We start from the raw sequence: 20,577 nt of genomic DNA on the forward strand, positions 1-20,577 counted from the left end.
TTCTCCTGTACACATGCCGAGCAAATCAAATCAAGCAACTACTTGTCTGCGTTTTTACCTTAATTTCTCGCTGCTCTTCCACCATTTCAAGACGTTGCCTTAAGTGAGGCTTTCCCGTCAGCATTACCAAAAATAACCAGCACTGGTGTTTGAACAAAATGGCACGGATATTGCTGGTTCTGCAGGGCAATGAAGCCATGGCGAATGCCAGCTTCTCGCAGACAGACCTCTCAATGTGCTTTATTTTTTAAGAGACCCCTTCCAAAAAGGCAGTGCTATTAAAATAACTGTTAGCCATATATTTTCTGAACAGAATGCACGTGCGAAAGTGGAGTGGAGATGGGAGTACAAACAAACTGAGGCGGTTATTCGCGGAAACGACTTGACGAAAATAGCAGTAGCAGACGACATTCGTTGCAAACACGTGGGGCAATACGACGAAATGGCACTTCTGGTCATCTCCGAAAGGCGTCGTCTCATAGACAAGTTCCAATTAGCATTTTAAACCCTTTTTTTATACAGTCTTAAAGTGAAATAATAATACGCGCCTACACCTCGTGCCGTTCACGCGCCTACACCTCGTGCCGTGACTGCGTATGACGACTCGAGCATTGCAAGGTATAACCGGCTGCGTGTTGTATCCGCCGTTGGCCGAGGCATATATGGTAAGCACGGGGCCGCAGGACGGCAATGCGAATATTGCGAGGCGGGACTTCTCACCACCGACCACGAGTCGTCGTCGGCTTGGCGGATGGCCGCAACACCGGCAGGCGCAGCAACCGAGGGGTTCGCAGATGCAGCTAGACTCGTGGCACCAACTGCTGCGCTGACAAAATTAACGAGCCGTTGGTTGGTTGCGCGCGCGCGAACGCAAACAAACAAAACGGAAACGCGAGATCCAAAGCGCTCGCCGCCGCAGCAGAGTGGTGTCGCTGACGGGCAGCGAGCGCTTTTAGCGAGCGAGCGCGGCACCCGTCTTCTTTCGGCAGTAGTGGCCGGGATATCTTCCTCTAGGCTGTTTTTTGCCGGTACTCCGGCGGGAACGAAGCGGACACACCGCAAATAGATCCTCTTCTCCGGCGCGAACCGGCGCCGCGGCTGCGACTGCAGAGCGCCTGCGCTGCGAATACAACATTGGTGCCTTCGCTCGTTACTTTTACCACTCCGGCCGCGGCGCGCTACTTCTAGCGAACGCGAGAGAAACGCCGAAAGCAGCTGCGCAAGCGACTGTACACGTGCAGTCTACGTCGCTCAAGGAGGAAGGCACGGAGTTTGGAAGGAGACGTCACTCAATTAAGTGGTTTGGATACGAGAGCACCAAAACTACATGTGCGTAGTTGCGCGCTTGTTATGCAGGGTAAATCCTGCGTAGAGTCACTGCATATACTACCTTTATCTATGGGTATCATACACAGTAACTAACAAACTAGAGGATATGCGCAGCACGGGTAACACCGTGTTATGCCAGCGAGTCCTCGTCAAACGTCCGTGCCTCGGAAAAAGGCAATCTGGGTCAAGGCCAGCCCGCAGTCTGCCTGGCGCGATCACCTCGACGGCGTGAACACGCGCGGCGCCCCTCTGGCCCAGGTGCAGTGAGTCAGCGGCGCACGTGACAGCGAGCCGGCGGCCGCGTGTCGGGTGGTCTGACGCATAGCGCGGCGACCCCCATTGGCGGAATCTGCCCGGACGACCAGCGGCGCTTCTGATTGGACATGTTGGTTGGACCCGGTGTAAATAAAAGAAGCCCTGCGGCGCGTCGCGATCGGCGGTCCTATGTGAGAGGCGTCCCCGTGTCGGAGTGCCGACATGTGTGTGAGTCAGCGGTCTTAGGCGAAAGACTGACCTATGTGTTAGAGAGAAGAGCTCGGCTCTTCGAGTCTCTGTCGGCCCCAGTGCCGAAATTGTAACGCCTCTGTAAATATGCTGTACATAAACCTTGTTTAACTCACCGTCGTCTCGTCCGCTCGTCTTATCAGCTCTGCGCAGAAGCAGTCGCGAGCTGATAAACATACGCTACCAAACGGCTGGTGACCTTCCCGGCGGAGTTGAAAGCAGTGGCGCCTCCGGGGCCGTGTTGGCGTCGCCGTCTTTCGCAACAGTGGTGGCTTCGGCGGGATCGGTCCGCCGTTTCGCAACAGTGGTGGCAGCGGTGGGATCGGCCGGCGTCAGCGACATCGATGCGGTGAGTGCCTGATGTTTTCCCCTCAGTTCACCAGACTACTCTAGCTCAGGTTGTAGTAGTTTAGAGAAGGGCTGTGTGAAGCATTAGAGTGAGCTTTGATCGTTTCAAGCAAAGTCGAAGTGCTTTGAAACCAAAGTTAATGCGGAGGGGGTAAACACGGGAGAGTGAAAAATTGCTTGCGCGTCTTGCTAGTTGACTTATAGTGGGTACGGCAAGTAGATTCTTAACAGGGGAAACAGCAAGAGGCTAGTGTGAACGATGGAGAACCTTAAAGTGAAGGAACTCATCGAAATTTGTGAGGAACTCGGCATTACTCTGGGCCGTGCGAAACGAAAGCAAGCGATCCTTGAGATCATGAAGGATGAGGGAGTGTCGGCTGAGGAAGTCGATGAGGCCTGGGTGGATATCAAAGCACGCCGTGAGGAGGCTGAAAGGCGAGAAGTAGAAGCTCGCGAACGTGAGGAGGCTGAAAGGCGCGAAGCTCGCGAACGTGAAGAAAGGCGCGAAGCTCGCGAACGTGAAGAAGCTGAAAGGCGCGAACGTCGCGAGCGCGAGGAGGCCGAGAGACAGGAGCGTCTCGAGATGAAACGACTAGAATTGGCAATCCTACAGTGTTCGCAGGCGCCTAGCGCAGCTTCTCCGACGATGCAGGTCAGCGGTATTAGAATTCGGGATCAACTGCCACCGTTCGTAGTAGGCGAGGACATGGCGAAGTATCTCGTCAAGTTTGAACACGTCTGTGAGCGAAATGCTTTGGAGCAGTCTCTTTGGGCGCGGAACCTGCTAGCTCTTCTTCCCGGCGAAGTGTCCGACGCGATAACTTGCCTGTCGAGGGAAGCGTTTGAGAGCTATGACGAGGTTAAGGAAGTGCTCTTGAGACGTTATAAGTTGTCACCCGAGGCTTTCAGGCAAAGGTTCCGGTATGCTGAAAAGGGGAATGAGTCACACGTTGACTTCGCGTTTCGTCTTAAAGCCGATTTAATTGAATGGCTCAAGGGCGAAGGTGTTTATGACGACCGCGATAAAGTGGTGGAATGCGTTGCATTGGAGCAATTCTACCGCTGCATCGAGGAGGATGTTAAACTTTGGCTGCAGGACAGACTTGGGGAAGTACAGTTAAATAAGGCAGCTGAGTTAGCTGAGGAGTATTATACTCGCCGAAAGTTGCATAGCAGGGCAGTGCGCGTTGAAAAAGATGAGAGAAAAGAGGGCTTTTCAAGGAAACCTGATCAACGGAAACCCGTTCCGCACCGTAATTTCAAAAAGGACCCATCTCTTACTAAGGACAGTGTAGGGGAAGGGCAAGCAGAAGCGGAGAAATCGAGTGAGGTTTCTACCACACAGGCATTTGAATCGGAAAACAAACGGAAGCCGCTAATCTGCTACAACTGTAAAAAGGAAGGGCACATCGCGAGAAACTGTCAGGAAAAGTTTGCCTTCGCAACGATCCGAGAATCAGAAAAAAACATGCGGTTGCTGGAGCCGTATCTCCAAGAAATTAGGGTCAATGAGAAAACGTGCCGAGCACTTAGAGACTCAGCGGCAACCATGGACGTTGTCCATCCTTCATTGGTGTCTCCGGATGACTTCACAGGAGAATGCGCGTGGATCAGGCAAGTCGCCGAGGAGCAGAGTGTTCGCTTACCAATCGCCACCGTTGTCATTGAAGGCCCGTTCGGTAAGCTTTGCACCGAAGCGGCTGTGTCTGCCGCGCTGAATGGTCGTTTTTCTTATCTTTTCTCCAACAACTCGGAGCAGCTTCTCAAAGAGCAGGGCAAATCGTTCTTCCCCAACTTAGCGTGCATGGCTCCCACGCGATCGCAAGCGCGAAAGCTTTCGCGGAAGCTTGACTTGGTTCCATGCGGTGAACTCTCAAGTGACCTTGTCGGCGGGTCGACGGAACCCCAGAAAGGAAATTTTCCGCATGAGTCATGTGAGCAGTCACGCGAGCGGCCCGTCGCGGGAGCGGCCGGCGCGGTATGCGCTGGGGGAGACGACGTGGCGCCATTGAGTCAGAGCGAGAGGGTTGCAACGCTCTCGCCTGTTGCGGAAAGTTGGAGCGAGCTGCCGAGAGTTGATCGAGAGACGCTCATTCGAGGGCAGAGTGAGGATCTCTCGATTGAAGCGCTAGTGGAAAGCCAAATTGAAGCGCTCGTGGAAAGCCAGAAAAACGCGGCAAAAGTGCTGTCGAAGGAGCACTACGAGAAATCGGGGAAGAAGCGCGCTTTTGAAGTTGATAATCAGGTAATGCGGCTGCAGCCACCAAAAAGGAACAAGCTTGAGGTTGATTGGGAAGGGCCCGCCAAAGTATTATCGAAGCCTTGCGATACAACTTATGAGGTGCAAGTAGGAAGACGGCAGAACAAAATTTACAACTTGATAAAACCCAATGTTCAACATCAAGCGGTCGTAAATCAGCTGTTGAAGGCTTCAGAGGAAGAGGAAGCAGAAAATTTGAGTTCTAGTGAGGTGATCGAAGGGGGATCGAAAGTAATCCGGGAGCAGATAAACCTAGAGCCTATCTTAAGTGAAGGAGGACCTGAGAAAGAGGACCTGAGAAAGATTGTTTCCGAGTTTGGGTATGTGTTGTCGGACCGTCCCGGAGACACGACGGTGATCGAACACGATATCGAGCTAAGCGGTGAGGAGTCAATCAGTAGCAAGCCGTATCGTTGTTCCCCTGTGCAACGTCGAAAGTGTGAGCCGCTCTTGGTGCCGCATAGGTATCGTCGCCTAAAAGTGGCCGGTTACTGAAGTGGAGCATGTTGCTCCACAGCGCAACTTTGACGTTCGCTATCAAAAAAAAAAAATAAAGGAAAGGTAAACGCTAAGGCAGGTGCATTGAGCAGTGAGTTCCAGCTAGTAACTTCTCAACCTTTCGGTTTCTCGCTGGCGATTCGGGGCAAAATTTTTACCTCATCACGACCTGGGCTGAGCGCTCTCGTTCAGAGTGATCTCAAGGGGCCAACTTTGTGGTATTCTAATTCGTTACGTTGTTGTACGTGGGAAAAAAAAATTGAGTTGTCATTTTAAGAGTCTTTTGTCCCACATGTGCCTCTTGATGTAGAGGAAACAAAATTCCGATAAACACGTAGATAGGTATATGTTGTATTATACTTTGTCTGGTGTTCTGTCGGGTGACCGAAGGCACTTGCGTGTGTCGTGTGTTGTCTGTTGTCGAAACGTTCTTAGCAAGTTGCAGAACCATCGACAAGTGCTGAAACCGAAGATGGTCAGAAGAGACGAGTGAAGCTGGTCGACAAGTTGTGGCGACAAGCCAGTGGAGCTGGGATCCGTCGTCAAAATTGGGATGTGTTCCCGGAACAGTCTGGAGCTGTATTCTCCCCATGGCCCTGGAGGCGAACCTGGAGGGACCTGGCGAACGAGCGCACCTGACATCCGAGCCCCGTGGAAGCAGCTCGTCTTTCCGGTGCATTGTCTGGCGGCGGGGGTGCTGTTATGCCAGCGAGTCCTCGTCAAACGTCCGTGCCTCGGAAAAAGGCAATCTGGGTCAAGGCCAGCCCGCAGTCTGCCTGGCGCGATCACCTCGACGGCGTGAACACGCGCGGCGCCCCTCTGGCCCAGGTGCAGTGAGTCAGCGGCGCACGTGACAGCGAGCCGGCGGCCGCGTGTCGGGTGGTCTGACGCATGGCGCGGCGACCCCCATTGGCGGAATCTGCCCGGACGACCAGCGGCGCTTCTGATTGGACATGTTGGTTGGACCCGGTGTAAATAAAAGAAGCCCTGCGGCGCGTCGCGATCGGCGGTCCTATGTGAGAGGCGTCCCCGTGTCGGAGTGCCGACATGTGTGTGAGTCAGCGGTCTTAGGCGAAAGACTGACCTATGTGTTAGAGAGAAGAGCTCGGCTCTTCGAGTCTCTGTCGGCCCCAGTGCCGAAATTGTAACGCCTCTGTAAATATGCTGTACATAAACCTTGTTTAACTCACCGTCGTCTCGTCCGCTCGTCTTATCAGCTCTGCGCAGAAGCAGTCGCGAGCTGATAAACATACGCTACCAAACGGCTGGTGACCTTCCCGGCGGAGTTGAAAGCAGTGGCGCCTCCGGGGCCGTGTTGGCGTCGCCGTCTTTCGCAACAGTGGTGGCTTCGGCGGGATCGGTCCGCCGTTTCGCAAAACCGCGCGATTGCCGAGGCGGTGATGCCGTCTTGCGGCGCCGCTAGTTACTAACGTATAAAGTTGCCGTAGTAACTCTACGCAGCGCTGGTATCAACCACACAGTCTAGAAGCGTTTTTCGCAATTTTAATCCTTGGTTATACAATTCTGTAGACTTGGTTGGTTTATTTAGCCGCCGCCGATGTCGAACGCGCGGCCTTGGGATTAGCAGCCGAGCACCGGCGGACCGACGACCCGTTTGAAAGCGCTATTTCTCCGCGCGCGTTATTTTGAGTACCGTGTTCACCGCACGCGAACGACGGATGCCAAAGAACTAATATAACCTCACGTAATCACGTCACCGCAACCGGCTTCCAAGTAAGGTGGAAACGCGAGTGCCTTGTAAACGACGAGGAAGTGCCAGCACGTGTGACAAATTCCAGCGGACGCGGCTCATCTCCACGACGATTACCGTTATCACAAAAAATAAAACGGGGGGGGGGGGGGGGGAGCACGATCAACTTAGAGGATTGATATGTGGGGTTTAACGTCCCAAAACCACCATATGATTATGAGAGACGCCGTAGTGGAGGGCTCCGGAAATTTCGACCACCTGGGGTTCTTTAACGTGCGCCCAAATCTGAGCACACGGGCCTACAACATTTCCGCCTCCATCGGAAATGCAGCCGCCGCAGCCGGGATTTGAACCCGCGACCTGCGGGTCAGTAGCCGAGTACCTTAGCCACTAGACCACCGCGGCGGGGCAACGGCATGACAGCGCTGACGTCAGTGAACGTCGGCAGGGAGCAACACCTCCTGTTCTTCAATGTCATTTGCTACACGTTTACGCTGACAGGATAACCACGCATAACATTCTCTGCAATTGTTTTGTACATTACCTTTGTCTTCAATTTTATTCTATTCATTTTATTTCAATAAATTCATGACACCCGAGTCATGAATGATTTTCACCTGTAACTTTTTTTTCATCTTGCATGAAACACTGTACAATCGCGGACCACCAATATACAATGCCAGTTTCTTTTTTTTCTTACATTTCTTCATCTTGCATTCTCCCTAGCTTTTATGTAACATTTTTATAAATTGTTTTTTTTTCCTGCTGCACTAGACACTTAAAATGACACTAAAGTCAAATAACAATTTACGTTAGAGTTAAAGCTCAATGTATGACAACATTTAAACGACGGCGTCTCTTCTCTTCTGTAACAATATTATCAACAATAGTGCCCTACTTACCGATAAATTAAAGTAAATGCACAAGAACACAAGAGCCGCAGTAGGACATTTTCAAAATGATCCCGATGACATCAGACGGACCGTCTACAATTAATCAATAGTAATCAATTTAACAACACTAAATAAAAAAACGTTCCGTGCATTAAGAGACGCAATAAAATGCTGCTTGTTAGCTTCTGTTTGATTCATGGAAAAAAAAAAAAACACCGTACGTTACTCTGGGGAATGGCCCGAGTGGTTCAAAAATTCAATTTTCGCGCGGTTACACGAGACAGGTGGTGCCATCTAGCGGGGTGCAGTTGAAACAAAGGGTTTGCAATCTCAAAGCCAATGGCGGGAAATTGATCAATGGCCATTGCTGCTGTGGCTTCCGCTGCTTTCGGTCTGCTGCTACTAGCGCAGTAAAGCTGGCCAACGTTGTGCACGGAAACAGTGACACGAGACGGTCCGATCGGTCCGCTTCTTGAGGCGGGCAATTTGAAGTGGGCTAACCCGATGCGGAGCACTAATGGTGATTTTATTTCAAAATAGACCCTTCCTTGGCACAAAAGTAAAGCTACGAGGTTTCTAGACTACCATTTCAACAATCAACTTCGACTAATAGTTGACTTTAGTGTCCCTTTAACACACGTGTTTCAACAACAGTAAGCACACACTGCCATCTTTTGTAACCAATGAAACGCCAAATGTAGGACATTATCACTATGTTACGTTGTATGCAAAGATGCTGAATTAACTTCTTCAGCAGCTTAAAAACATACTCAGTTTAGTGGACACTTATGCATCAGACAAAATCGCACATGCTTAGGATAAATCCAGAGCATCATAACTGAGAGCAGCTATCGGTCTGCCACATTTGCTTCACAGCTTGGCATAAGCATAGGGGTGTACACGATTCTCCATTAAGGGTAGCCAAGTTTCACCACAGTGCACCCTTCTCCCTCCATAGATCTTTCATTGGTAAAGCCCAAAAGAAAACAAGCGTCACAATGCATGAAAAAACGACAATGGAGCGATGACATGCTTCTTACAACTACCTGCCTTTGGTCCCCAACTTTCCAGCTGCAAAGGTGGGACGTAAACAATTCTTGAAAATGAATATTGTGAAAAACTCATTACCACTATCATCGCCAAAAACCCATTATCCGGCATTATAACACAGAGACTAAGTAAATGTACGAGGCACACTTGGTGCCCCCTATGATGATCATTGGCTGTGAGATTGAGCGGGGTCGCCACCTGGTGGTCACTCACTGAAATCAGCTTAGTGTGGATTGCTTCCTGTGTCGTCTGCTAGCCACATAGGCTAGCATGTGCGCATATATCATGCTCATCCGTTATTCAAAGGTCGCAGGTCCGGTTCCTGCCCACAGCAAGTTATCTTTTCATCCACTTTTTTTTCTTCACATTTACATTACATTTAGTTCCAATAATACCCCCAATGCTTTACTTAGCATAATTGTCTGTCAGTTCTCATTATTATTATTTCTAATAAAGAAAACGAGCTCATAAGTTTGCCCTTCTTAGCAAGGGCCTGGTTCTGGCAGACTTAGTGCCTTCAGGTGGTATAGAAGGGATTATTGGTCAGCTGCCAGCTCGTAATATGATCACATGCTACGTGATGCCAATAGGTGAAAAATGAGTGTCCGACACTCACCGCAATGGCAACGGGCGGCGCTGACTGGTGCTCCCACATTTAATGCACATACATATCCAGTAAAGCGGACAGGGGGGATAGCTGCTGTAGTGGCTGTTGGGGTCTCTAATTCGGCGAGCAACACGCCCCGCTAAGCTCTTGAAGTGAACGGACACAGAAGACGCGGTCGGTACAAACCAAACATACATAGTTATTTAGCTAACTTATAACGACGATATTATCCGCCAAATCGATACATCAATTGTAATTAACACACTACTATACAAAAAACATAACACAGTAACACACCCAACACACAATAACATACCCAAGGCGGCGTCGCCAACGCTTGACTTACCACGTGGGCCCCCCGACACGCAGGCCCGCGGTGCAACGCGCCGAGGACCCACGCTAGAGACAACCGTCCGCGGCAACCGCCACGCGCAGAAGAGCACTCGCTCAACTCTCGCCCGCCACCAAGGCTTGCTTTCCGCGAGGGGTCACCACCGGCGCTACCACTGTCGCAACCATGATGATGATGACAGTGGTAATCAACGCCACCTACCACCCGGTAGTTGTAACCCAAAATGCTGCTGTTTGGGCGAGAGACGTGGCCACACAGCGCAAACAATTTTACGGGGGGTGTCAGCACCCCCACATGGCTCAGTGGTAAAGCATCGAATACATTATTTGAAGGTCGCAAGTTCCTGCCCCTGTCAAGTTATCTTTTCATCCACTTTCTATTCTTCACATTTACATTACAATTACTTTCAATAACATCCACGATACCTTCCTTGGCATAATTGTCTGTCAGTTCTCATCAATATTGTTTCTAACAAAGAAAAAAAAATGCGCTTTAAGTTTACGTTTTCTTCGTCCTAAAATGGTGGTGTCTCCCGCTCTGTTAGCGCAAGAGCATCTACTTGTACGTTTGCCTGGCACTGTCTAATGAAGCATTTTGTCTTGCTTGGTTTAATATGTACTATAATAAGATCAGGTCGGGCACTTGCCGAGAGCGATGTGTGTCGTCGTCGGAGCCTCTGTTTGCTAGGATCATTTTGTTGTAGGTGCTGCTTTTTAGCTGAAGCACATCGTGAAGTGCACTTGGCGTTATCCAAAACACAAGGAATATTGAATATTCAGTGAATGCAGTGTTTCAGCGACTCTGGAATAAATGAAGTTTTGCATTGTTCTTAGGTGTCTAATTGTGGTGCTATTGCTAGTTGTTTGTGCGAAGAGCTTTATTTGTGCTTGAGATAGCCTTTTATTGTACAGTCCTGGTCCCCCAACACTACTGTCTAGGAAATTCTGACATTTCGGTGCTTAAATTGTCCCTTAAAAAAAAAAAAACAGAAAGATGGAATGACATGGAGGCGATTTAGCTGGAGTTGCCGTGCACAATTTTAGCATTGGGTGAAATTTCTGATGATATGTAGGGTTTAACGTCCCAAAACCATCATATGATTATGAGAGACGCCACAGTGGAGGGCTCCGGAAAGTTCGACCACCTGGGGTTCTTTAACGTGCACCCAAATCTGAGCACACGGGCCTACAGCATTTCCGACTCCATCGAAAGTGCAGCCGCCACAGCCGGGACTGGGTGAAATCTCTACAGACACACCCATGTTCTCAGATTTGGGTTCACTTAAAAGAACCCAGATTGCCAAAATTCTAATATATGTTGTATAATTTCATGCAGAACATCATATTTTTTTTTTACATTATCTTTAGCGTTCTTGTGATGTTGTAATAGACTGACGGAAGGAGCAGATATATATTTGCTTGAAAAAAAATTCTTTTGTCCCAATAAATAATAGAACCTTTGTTGCATTACTGTGATGCAGATAATCAATCTAAGGAAGCTGCGGGCCAAACTTATCTATTTATAATGTTATAGGAATAAGAACAAGGCGCCCAAGTGCTGTTAATCACATAGCTTTCCTGAATAAACTCATCAACTGTCATACGTTTATTTCATGAAGAAATGAATAAGACAAAAATGCGGCTGCGCAATCGCTGTACTCTTGGGCCCATCGCCCAAGAATACTGCCTTTTCGTCTTCCTTCGCTTTTTTTCTTTTTGGTATCCAAGACCAGCACGCATGAAGAAAAAATTCAGTCGCTTCACAGCAGTGCATAGTAGATGATACAAAAGCTCAACACTTGAAATAAAAATACAAGAAATGTACAACGCGGAAAAAACTGCGCGAGACGTATCGTATAGGAAACAATTTAGTCGGTGGTTTCTGAAAGTGCTCTACATCACAGTGTTCATATTTTGGGTTTCCAGCCCGCGATAAAAAAATAGGTAATTAAAAATAATTAATTAGTGTGGGGAGAAATAAAATATAGCCAGAGTAACCTACGGGCTAGTGCGAGTAGTATGCGTTTGGTTCCATTCGTCACTGAATTGTCTTTCATTTTCAAATTCTTGGCTCAAGTTATGTGGGACACCCTGTGTGTGTGTGTGTGCACACTCACACACACATGCATATATATATATTGTGCGAATTTTTTCCAGTCTTAATAAAGGTGTGTAAAATACTACATGGCAATATATATGTATATAGAACCAGCCGTGTTTTTTAAAATGTCTAGGCCTTCAGCAAGTGGGCCCCTGATAAAAATGTCAGGCAATGGGTTTGTAAGTGGGGTGGGGAGAAATGCCTCTCATGTGTGCCTGTGAGACAACTGAAGTGCCGAACTACCCAAACCTGCAATCACAGTTTAGGCATTTCCACAAAATGTGAGACAGCTGTCCGACATTACGCTTTGAAAAGCAAAGCACTGAAACACATGCGCAACTGCTTATGCGCTCTTCACATTTGTTTTGCCAGGTGCCTGACTTTCTCGATGACTCAGGCGTAGGCTATCTTGTGTGTACACGCCCCACCAAGTTGTGGAGAGCAGATGCAAGCCGTGAAGATAACCGAAGCACGTGCAAACACTCACAGGTTGCCAAAGAGATAAAGAGGTTGGAATGTACTGCATAAACATTCTCTTCTATATAAGCCTGCTGTATCCATGTTTCATGATAAATAATGCACAAAAAACCCATCACAGTGGTCTGCTGGCTAAGGCACTTGGCTGCTGACCCACTAGTTGCGGGATCGAATCCCTGCCACCGTGGCCACATTTTTGATGGGGGCAAAAATGCTTGAGGCCTGTGTGCCTACATTTAGGTGCACATAAAGGAACCCCAGGTGGTCAAAATTTCTGGAACCCTCCACTACAGCATCTCTCATAACCATATGGTGTTGGAGCCTTTAAACCCAAACAATCATTAATAACTTACAAACAAAACAGTCAAATTATATCAGGGCATAGGGAAAGTGTTTAGCTGCCAATCTCCATGGAAGTGTTGCCTCTCAGTCATGATGATATAGTGTTACGTAGCTATAGTATGTCAATAATATTTACTTCTCTTGGACAACATGTAGCACCAAAAGATGTGCAGTACTCTTTCTTTTTAAGGTTCAATCGTGCAGCGTGCAACAATCCTGGAACCTCGCTAGATCGGGCCTATATTCCAAGTTTATTGGATCTTGTTTGTCTCGTCCAAACAAAAACCACTTCATCGAACAAAAAATTACTGCTCTAAAACAAATTTATTAAACAAATTTAGTTCCGAATTTCCCTCTATGAATGAACTGCTTCGAATGTCCTAGAAATTAACATAGAGAAAATAAAAGCTACAATTCTTGGACACCAGAATTGAAACTACAGTAGACTCTCAGTAAACAGAAATCTTGGAAACAGTACTGCTTTTTAAATAGACCTGCCTATATAATACGATCAGTTCGGTACTTTAATTCTACTCACCCATTACATTCCTCAGTAAACGGCACTTCTCTTAAAAACAACGTATTTTTTTCAGTCTACTGTACAGGTGTTAAGTCAGCACTCAGAGCTGACTGCGCATTGGTCAATACCATGAAAATGGTAGTGTTAACCAATTAAGGTGCCTCAACAAGAAAGGACAAGAGCTCTGAAGTTTGCAACTGTTTTTATCAAACCTTTGTACCTTTTTTGTTTTTTTTAATCAAATGCTTGCATGACTTAGCAAATTTCATTGTTAATTACTTTCTCCCTTTCTCTTTACTTCTATATTGGAAGCAAATGATGATTGATATGTGGGGTTTAATGTCTCAAAGCCACCCTACGAGAGCGAGAGTGAAATCCTTTTATCGAAGTATAGGGAGAATTCAGCCAACATACATGTAAAAGCACTGACATGCTACTCTCTGCAGGCAAAAGGACAGAGGAGAGGAATGCCCCAGGAGCAGAGATTATCTTTGGTGCCATACATTGGCGCACAAGAGCCAAGATTGAAAGGTCTTCAATTTCAGTCACCCGAGACAGGCTTGCACCTCCTATCTCCATTATGGCTCACTTGCAAGTGCTTGTGTGGTTATCGTACTCGGCATGTCAAAAACAAGTCACGAATTTAGACAAACAGAACAAGGCTTCAAACTGTTTCCTCCATAACTTTTTGCATATTAGGCCTACTCTGTAACGACTTGTGCAGTTGGTCCAGTCAAAGGTACGAGTAAGAGAGGCGAGGGGAGATAGGGGGAGAAAGCCAGGGGACATCTTTCGTTGAGTACCCCTTACTAGGGAAGGGGAAAGTGGGTGTGAGAAAGTGAAAGCGATAAGTATAAGAAGGCATGACAAACCCATGATGATATTGTGAAGGTGTCAGTGGAAAGTTACGAAAGCAGCTACAGAGTGACAGCAGGCATGCTTTATTATTCTAAAAGTCTGCTCTCCAAAAACCTATAAGTGGCAACCATGAGAGAAACTCACCGCTGAAGACTGAGGCCTGAAGTGGTGGAACGAAGCAGACGAAGACTGGGCTGTGCCATACGCCAGGCTGTCGGGTGATCGCGGTGGTGATGGAGGGGGCAGGTCTTCCGAGTACGAGGCCGAACGGCAAGTCTGCTGCTGCTGTGATGCAGAGTATGACGGGATTCGACCGAGCGTAGGTGGTGGAGGAGGCGGGGGAAGTGGGTCTGTCGAGTCCAGTGCAGCGGCCGATACAACGGCATGCCTCTCAAATGCCGTTGCTGGACTGGCCTGTGGCTCGGCTTTGCAGGGCATCACAGGCGGTGGTGCCGATAAGTTAGCGTATGTTGCATCTGGCACTGAAATGAACAGTGGCGCGAATCACACTGGGACTGAAAGCTTACTGTAACACAATTTAACTGGCGAAATTCATGACAGATGAGCAATGAGAGGTCACTGAACAAAACCCCACTGCAGCCAACGTTTCAGCACATGGTCTTGCCTCTGTCAAGAACAAAGGCCACTCAAAAGGGCCCATAGAAATGTTAACTCAAGCCACATCCCTTTTACAAAGTCTCTTTATCACTTTAAGCCTACATATTCAGCCGCTAGTGTTGTCTGTGTTTACAAGTGAGCAGTAGTATATACTGTGAAGTATATCTTGCCAAACCTGCAGACTTGCAATGCATAACCTAATTATATTTTTATTAACACAGTCTAAAACATGCCTTTCAAGGTCTTTCACATGCCACATAACTCATGGTCTGCAGCAGCGCTGATTCACAACTTCTGGCTGCATTAAAAGCAGTGAGCAGCAATGACAGCATCTTCGTACTTAGTTCCAGTGCCAAAAGTGTCGATAGTAGTAAGGCGTTCCTGAAAGTTGTGCTCGCATTTCATGCAAGTTATTTTTTTTTATTTTAGGCAGGATGTCTTACATTCACATCATCTGAAGCTAGGCACTGCAGACACGTACAAGTGTGTACACACGTACAAATAAGCTGAACTCATTGCTTCACCTTTGCTGTTGTTTGCTGTAAGATGCACACAAAGGCTACACATAAGTTTGACAGCCCTGGACTTCAATGTGTTTTGAAAAAACTCCCAGTGGCACTTTCAGTGAATACTCCATTGTGACATTTACTACGCACTCAGTGAAGAATTTTGAGTGCACATAGAAGTACAAAGCTAATGCGAGTGCTCAAAATGCCTCTGTGCACCCGTTTTTGAAACTTCAGGCTAATATAAATTTAAAATTCTGGAATATTACATGATAAAAGCATCACACGATCATGAGGCACAATAGAGTGGGACACTGCAAATTAATTATGACCATGCAAGGTTATTTTAATGTACAAAAAAAGTGTGTGTTTATGCCTTTCACCCCCACTGAAATGTTGGTGCCACCTGTATCGTTGAGCTCTGAGGTGCAACGTCTTAGCTGAAAAGCTACAACAACAAGTCTTAACGTGAACAACTGGCAAGCCCGCACAAATGTGAAGCTTCGCTGACGCACCATGCGAGTTTCCGTGCAGTCCTTGTGCGGGGGTAACCTTCTTGGGCTTGGGGGGCACCACGGGGGCAATCTTCTTGCCCCTGAGTGGAGAGTACTGCTGGGGTGTCATGTGGCTGATGTGCAGCCTACTCAACTCCTGGATCACGGAGTCGGGCTGGGCTGCCATGGTTCCCTACTGTGTGACCTCGACAGACTCTTCTTCCAAAAGCTTCCCGCCAAAAAAAACCTTGTCTGCAACACAACAGGAGAAAGAGAAAATATTCATAACTTAGCAGGGCCTCAATTTGCTCGCACTATCAAAAATATGCACAGCTTTCTCCCCACCTGTAGCCGACACCAACAACAAAGTGGCCAGTACCGACAACAAAGTGAATATTAAACGAAAAAGCACTTGTCAATGTCTAATTATTTTGTAAACCAGAACTTGAATTCAATGCCAAGTAGTGTTCACCTGCACTACCAAAAATATGCACAGCCTGTACCAATAAGGCTGACACTAACAACAGAGCATATATAAATGAATGAGCGTTTATCCATCTGTTTAGCATATTTGAAAACTCTGAACACTGTCTTTAAATCTACAGCATCAATATTCTAGACTAAATAACCAATATTTTTTTTTAGTTAGGTTCAGTACAGTTGTCTCAGAGCTGATGTTTCAAAAATCACATTTGATTCTGCAAACCGAATCATGCTGTTTTTACAATCTTAAATTTTGACTCAATTAAAAAAAAAACAAGAGAGTTTCCATATTGCTTAATTAAGTTCTACTAAGCTGCTACTCAGACGTACCTACAAAATTATTTGATCAGCATTACTGGCAGTAATTTGTGAAAGTTACGCAGTTCATCATTTGCAAAATAAACTTTCCCCCAAGCATCAGCCTAAAAGAAACTGCAGTCGGCGCGAGAGTGCATAGAATATTCAAAGAATGGTTTGTCCATAACAAACGTGCACTTCTGTAGCGATGCATTGTTACGAGGCAATACGTTGTGACTGTGCTGAACATCTACGATCCCTTCCACCCCCACCCCCCCCCAAAAAAAAAACATAATCCAACATTAATATTCCTTTTTCAGATGAGTGTGAAGCATGAACCGTTAGCGTTCCTGCTTGAATCTTCCCAGAAAGCAGTGATACATTGATGACTAACGCGTAGCACAGGTGTCTCGCTTGCGAACGCAGTCAAGGCCACACCAGAATCGAATTTCTCAACCATATTCCCTACCCACTCCCTTCCGCATACTGTGCAGATGAGGCAATCAAAATCAAGGAATGATGAACAGCCAACGAAAGCGCGCGGTGAACCACGCCCCGCGCGCATTCGATCGTCATTTTAAAATCTGTTTCGAAACACGCGAAGGATTGCAGTGTTTTTTTTTTTTTCTTTCGCAGCGCTGGGCGAGGCACGGCACATTTTACAGTCCCGAGAACTCATTTCGAGGTTACACAATCTAAACAGTACGAAGGAAAAACAAACGAACGAACAAACCGAAAATCGTGCACCTGCAGTAGCGCGCACGTCCCGCACAATCTCGCACTTTACAGATGATTAAGAAGCAAAAGAACACCAAGAACATACGACCCGACTGGCATATAATCACTCCGCGCGCCACAGATATATTCTAAAAACCGAACACCACTTTCGCATTAGTTCCACAACTCTGACGAACTTACTACTGACAAGCTCTCCCTCGAAGTCCCGAACATTCGCAGCTGTCGTCGGTGTTATAACAATCGATACCTCGCCCTTCTGTCAAACGCACGCAGTCGACTCCGGGTCAAGAACCCGGGAATCCGAGCTCTCGCGCGTAAAGGAATGTGACGCAAGTACGATCGCACGGGTCTCTCACCTCGGTTTGTTCGCTCAAGCGTGCAGCTTCACGAGACGACGGGCTTCCAAGGACGTCCTTCCACACGCGCGCACAAGAATCTTGTCGGAGAAAGATACGATTCACTATTTTTTTTCGAGACTGAAATGTCGCTCTCCGCTTCGACTCGGCGTCAAGTGACGCAGGTGTGCGCGGAAACTCGCCTTTTCCTTTCCGACACCGGATTGTCGCTCGACGAATCAATCCGTCTCACGGGCGTGACGACGCCGATACGCGAAACTTCAGGGAGGGACGATCGCGGTGGCAGAGAGCATTTTCCCGAGAAAAAAAGAAAAAGAATGACGGCTTTGCGGTTGCAAAAACAAATGTACAAAAACGGTAGCAGCGCGCACCATATATGGAAAAAACACGGACGGAAAAGGCATTCCGCTCCGCTTCCGGATTCGCAGGTTGTCACGGCCGTGCCTACAGTTACGGTTTATTGAGAGGCACGCACTTGTGTCACGATTTGTGTAATTTGCGTACAATTTACGTTTACGTAAGCTACTACACTAGAATGTAAAATAAAATGACATGTAAAGCTTCGTTGCTTTTAGATAGGCTTACAGATAAAACACTAAGCAGAACGTTTGTCGCAAGGCTTTTGAACACACAAGAACAAATAAATATTATTATAACACCTAATATAAGCTCGAGTTCTGAACTATTGGCTTGTTTATTATTTCATTTTTAAAAGTCGCCATATTTGCCTCAGAACGCCGATATCGTAGCTGACGCTCTGGCAACAACAGCGGCCAAACAAAATGGCGCAGTACATAAAAAGCGCGTGCCGTTCTGGGCGAGTTTCCAGACAGCTATTAACGGACTTTAAAAGGTCTCAGCGACTTCGACTCTCGTCGCGAACGCTTCTCTCCGAGGCGTACTACTGCCGCGATGCGTGGAACAAGCGCACGACCGAAGACCCGGTGCTGCGCGACACGAGACTCGACTCGTACTTCGTCGAGCTCAGCAAGAAGTTCGGCACCAAGGAGAAGGCGAGCGCCGTCGATGTGGACGTCTACTTGAACAAGGCGTCCGGCAAGGACTACGCGGTCGAGTTCGAAACCGTGCTTAACCGACACCGGCGCTCGAGACAGTCCGCCGACACGCTGCCTTCGACGCATGCCGCAGCGGTGCGATACTTCCTGGACACCGAACAACACGACGTCCTGATGCGACTGCTCCCGAATCGGCTCGAGTACGGCATCTTCCCGGACACCCACACGTTCAACATACTGATGGACACGTTTGTGAAAGCCGGCAACCACCGAGACGCCGTCAAGGTCGCCATAGAGATGATGCTTCAGGAAAGCACTGGAAACGACATAAGCCGGTTGCTGGCGCTCTACTCCTGCCACAACTATCTGCGCGACCCGAAACCCGAGCCCTGGGACCCGAACGCCAAAATACCCGAGCCGGAGGAAGACGACGACGAGGAGATATTCGTGCGCGTGCCCAAGATACCCAATCCCTTCTTTGACGACCACTTCGACCTGAACGAGCCGGAGCACCTGATTGGCAAGACGCTGATGCTCTTCTGCGAAGGCGTCGAAGACATGTTGCACAAGAGCTACTACCTAGTCGGCTGCGGCCTGTACCAGAAGTGGGACAAGAGTCTAGACTTCCTCGAAGCTCTGCTCACGCCCGCTGACGGGGCGGGAGAGGTGTTGGCCAGAAGCGCGGTGGAGAGCTTTCGCCAGTCCATGAACAAGGAGGACGGCGGGCTGAAAGACGACGACGAGCTGCGACGTAAACTGGAGGCGGCACTGACACGGCTTGAGGATTCGAAACGGTGCTCGGACGCGGACGTTCACGAACTGATGCTGGAAGCGCTGAAACAGCTTCCGGCCTTGGAGCCCGCTGACATCGAAGCACAAAAGCGAGACTTCCAGCTCTGGCAGAAGCTGAGGCACGACGCGCTGGAAGAGCAGCGGCGGCGAATCGACCGGGAGCAGACGATAGAGGCCATCAGGCTTCGCAGGAAAGAGCTGGGCGAGAAAGAGGAACTGCTGTACGCGTTCGAGAAGTGGGACCAGCTCGAAATGAAGTTGGTCGAGGTTGAGGACGAGATGAAGGAGATGGCCACCAAGGAGGACGTCGAAGAAGAGTACATTCCGCCCGACATTCGGAAACCGCGTCCCGCTTGAAGCACCGCAGAGAAGCGAACTTTGATGTAGATAGCGAGCGTGTAGTTTCATTTAAATAAATTATGTGCGCCGGTCGAGACGTGATATTCGTATTGTGGGGAGGATGTTTCTGATTTAACTCTGCGTGTGTAGCATGCTAATCAAAGCACGAGCCACTTTAGTTCTCAAGTGTGGCCGCTGACTTGTTGACATGGCAACGCACGTTCACTCATCGCGATGACACTTTGCGTACAAGCAAACGTCGTCCAAGCAATACTTTTACATGCATCTACACCAGATCTTACCTTTTCAGTCGTCGCCGTCGAATGACTGCAGAATACTCCAGGGGTCAATTAGTACGTGGTATCGAATCAGTCAGGTTGTTAACCACCGTAAAAACAGCGCATGCCACTCGATCCAGTTTCAAGACAAATTTCTTTGCAGTAAAAGTTAGCATAAACTCGGCGTTTGCTGACATTTTGTAACTGGCACTACACTATGAACATGAAAACGAGGGGAGGAAATAGACAAACGGGCTCCAAACTATCAATTGTTTATTGCTGGTGCCGGCTGGAAAACGGGTAAACTTCCAGACATGCGCAGTGACGTGCAATAGTTACCACAGACATGTCATCACGTGAGCAGTTGATTAAAGAAGGACAACTTGTGCATAAAGTACAATAGATGTGTCACCATGGTGCGCATCATCTTGCGTTTGCCAGGTCATGCTCGTGTGTGCCACGTTTTGAGCAAGCTAGGATTATCGGCAAAAGCAGATACCAAACAGCAAGGGAACTTCTGGAGGCGTGTTATAAGTAACGGGTCGGCTTGTGTCAGTGACACATCTATTGTACTTTATGAACGAGTTGTCCTTCTTTAATCAACTGCTCACGTGATTACATGTCTGTGATAACTATTTCACGTCACTGCGCATGTCTGGAAGTTCACCTGTTTTTAAGCCGGCACACGCAATAAACAGATGATAGTTTGGAGGCCGTCTGTCTCTTTCCTCCCCTCTTTTTCAGGTTCCTAGTACAGCGCCAGTTACGGAATGTGCCGCAAACTATATATAAGGCACCAACTCTCCCAAAA

At 48.0% G+C, this 20,577-nt stretch overlaps 2 protein-coding genes across 6 annotated transcripts in view; one reads left to right on the forward strand and one right to left on the reverse strand.

The window, feature by feature from the left end:
• Zyx (lipoma-preferred partner zyxin) overlaps nucleotides 1–19,983 on the reverse strand; it is a 33,211-nt gene extending 13,228 nt beyond the window's left edge. The window contains exons 1-3 of one of the 5 annotated variants that reach the window (XM_075889301.1): nucleotides 19,791–19,983; nucleotides 15,489–15,719; nucleotides 13,994–14,331 (exon numbers count right to left, since the gene is read on the reverse strand). In XM_075889301.1, coding sequence (XP_075745416.1) covers nucleotides 13,994–14,331; nucleotides 15,489–15,654 — 504 coding nt within the window. In that variant the 5' untranslated portion in view covers nucleotides 15,655–15,719; nucleotides 19,791–19,983. The other 4 variants (XM_037427409.2, XM_037427442.2, XM_037427425.2 and 1 more) reach the window with 4 other exon arrangements.
• LOC119176221 (uncharacterized) lies at nucleotides 18,101–19,590 on the forward strand. Its single transcript, XM_037427399.2, has one exon. It carries the CDS (start codon nucleotides 18,124–18,126, stop codon nucleotides 19,504–19,506), a length of 1,383 nt encoding a protein of 460 aa, XP_037283296.2. The 5' UTR covers nucleotides 18,101–18,123; the 3' UTR covers nucleotides 19,507–19,590.
• Nucleotides 19,984–20,577: the final 594 nt, after the last annotated feature.

Source organism: Rhipicephalus microplus, chromosome 3 (assembly GCF_043290135.1).
Source record: "Rhipicephalus microplus isolate Deutch F79 chromosome 3, USDA_Rmic, whole genome shotgun sequence".
Classification (NCBI taxonomy): domain Eukaryota; kingdom Metazoa; phylum Arthropoda; class Arachnida; order Ixodida; family Ixodidae; genus Rhipicephalus; species Rhipicephalus microplus.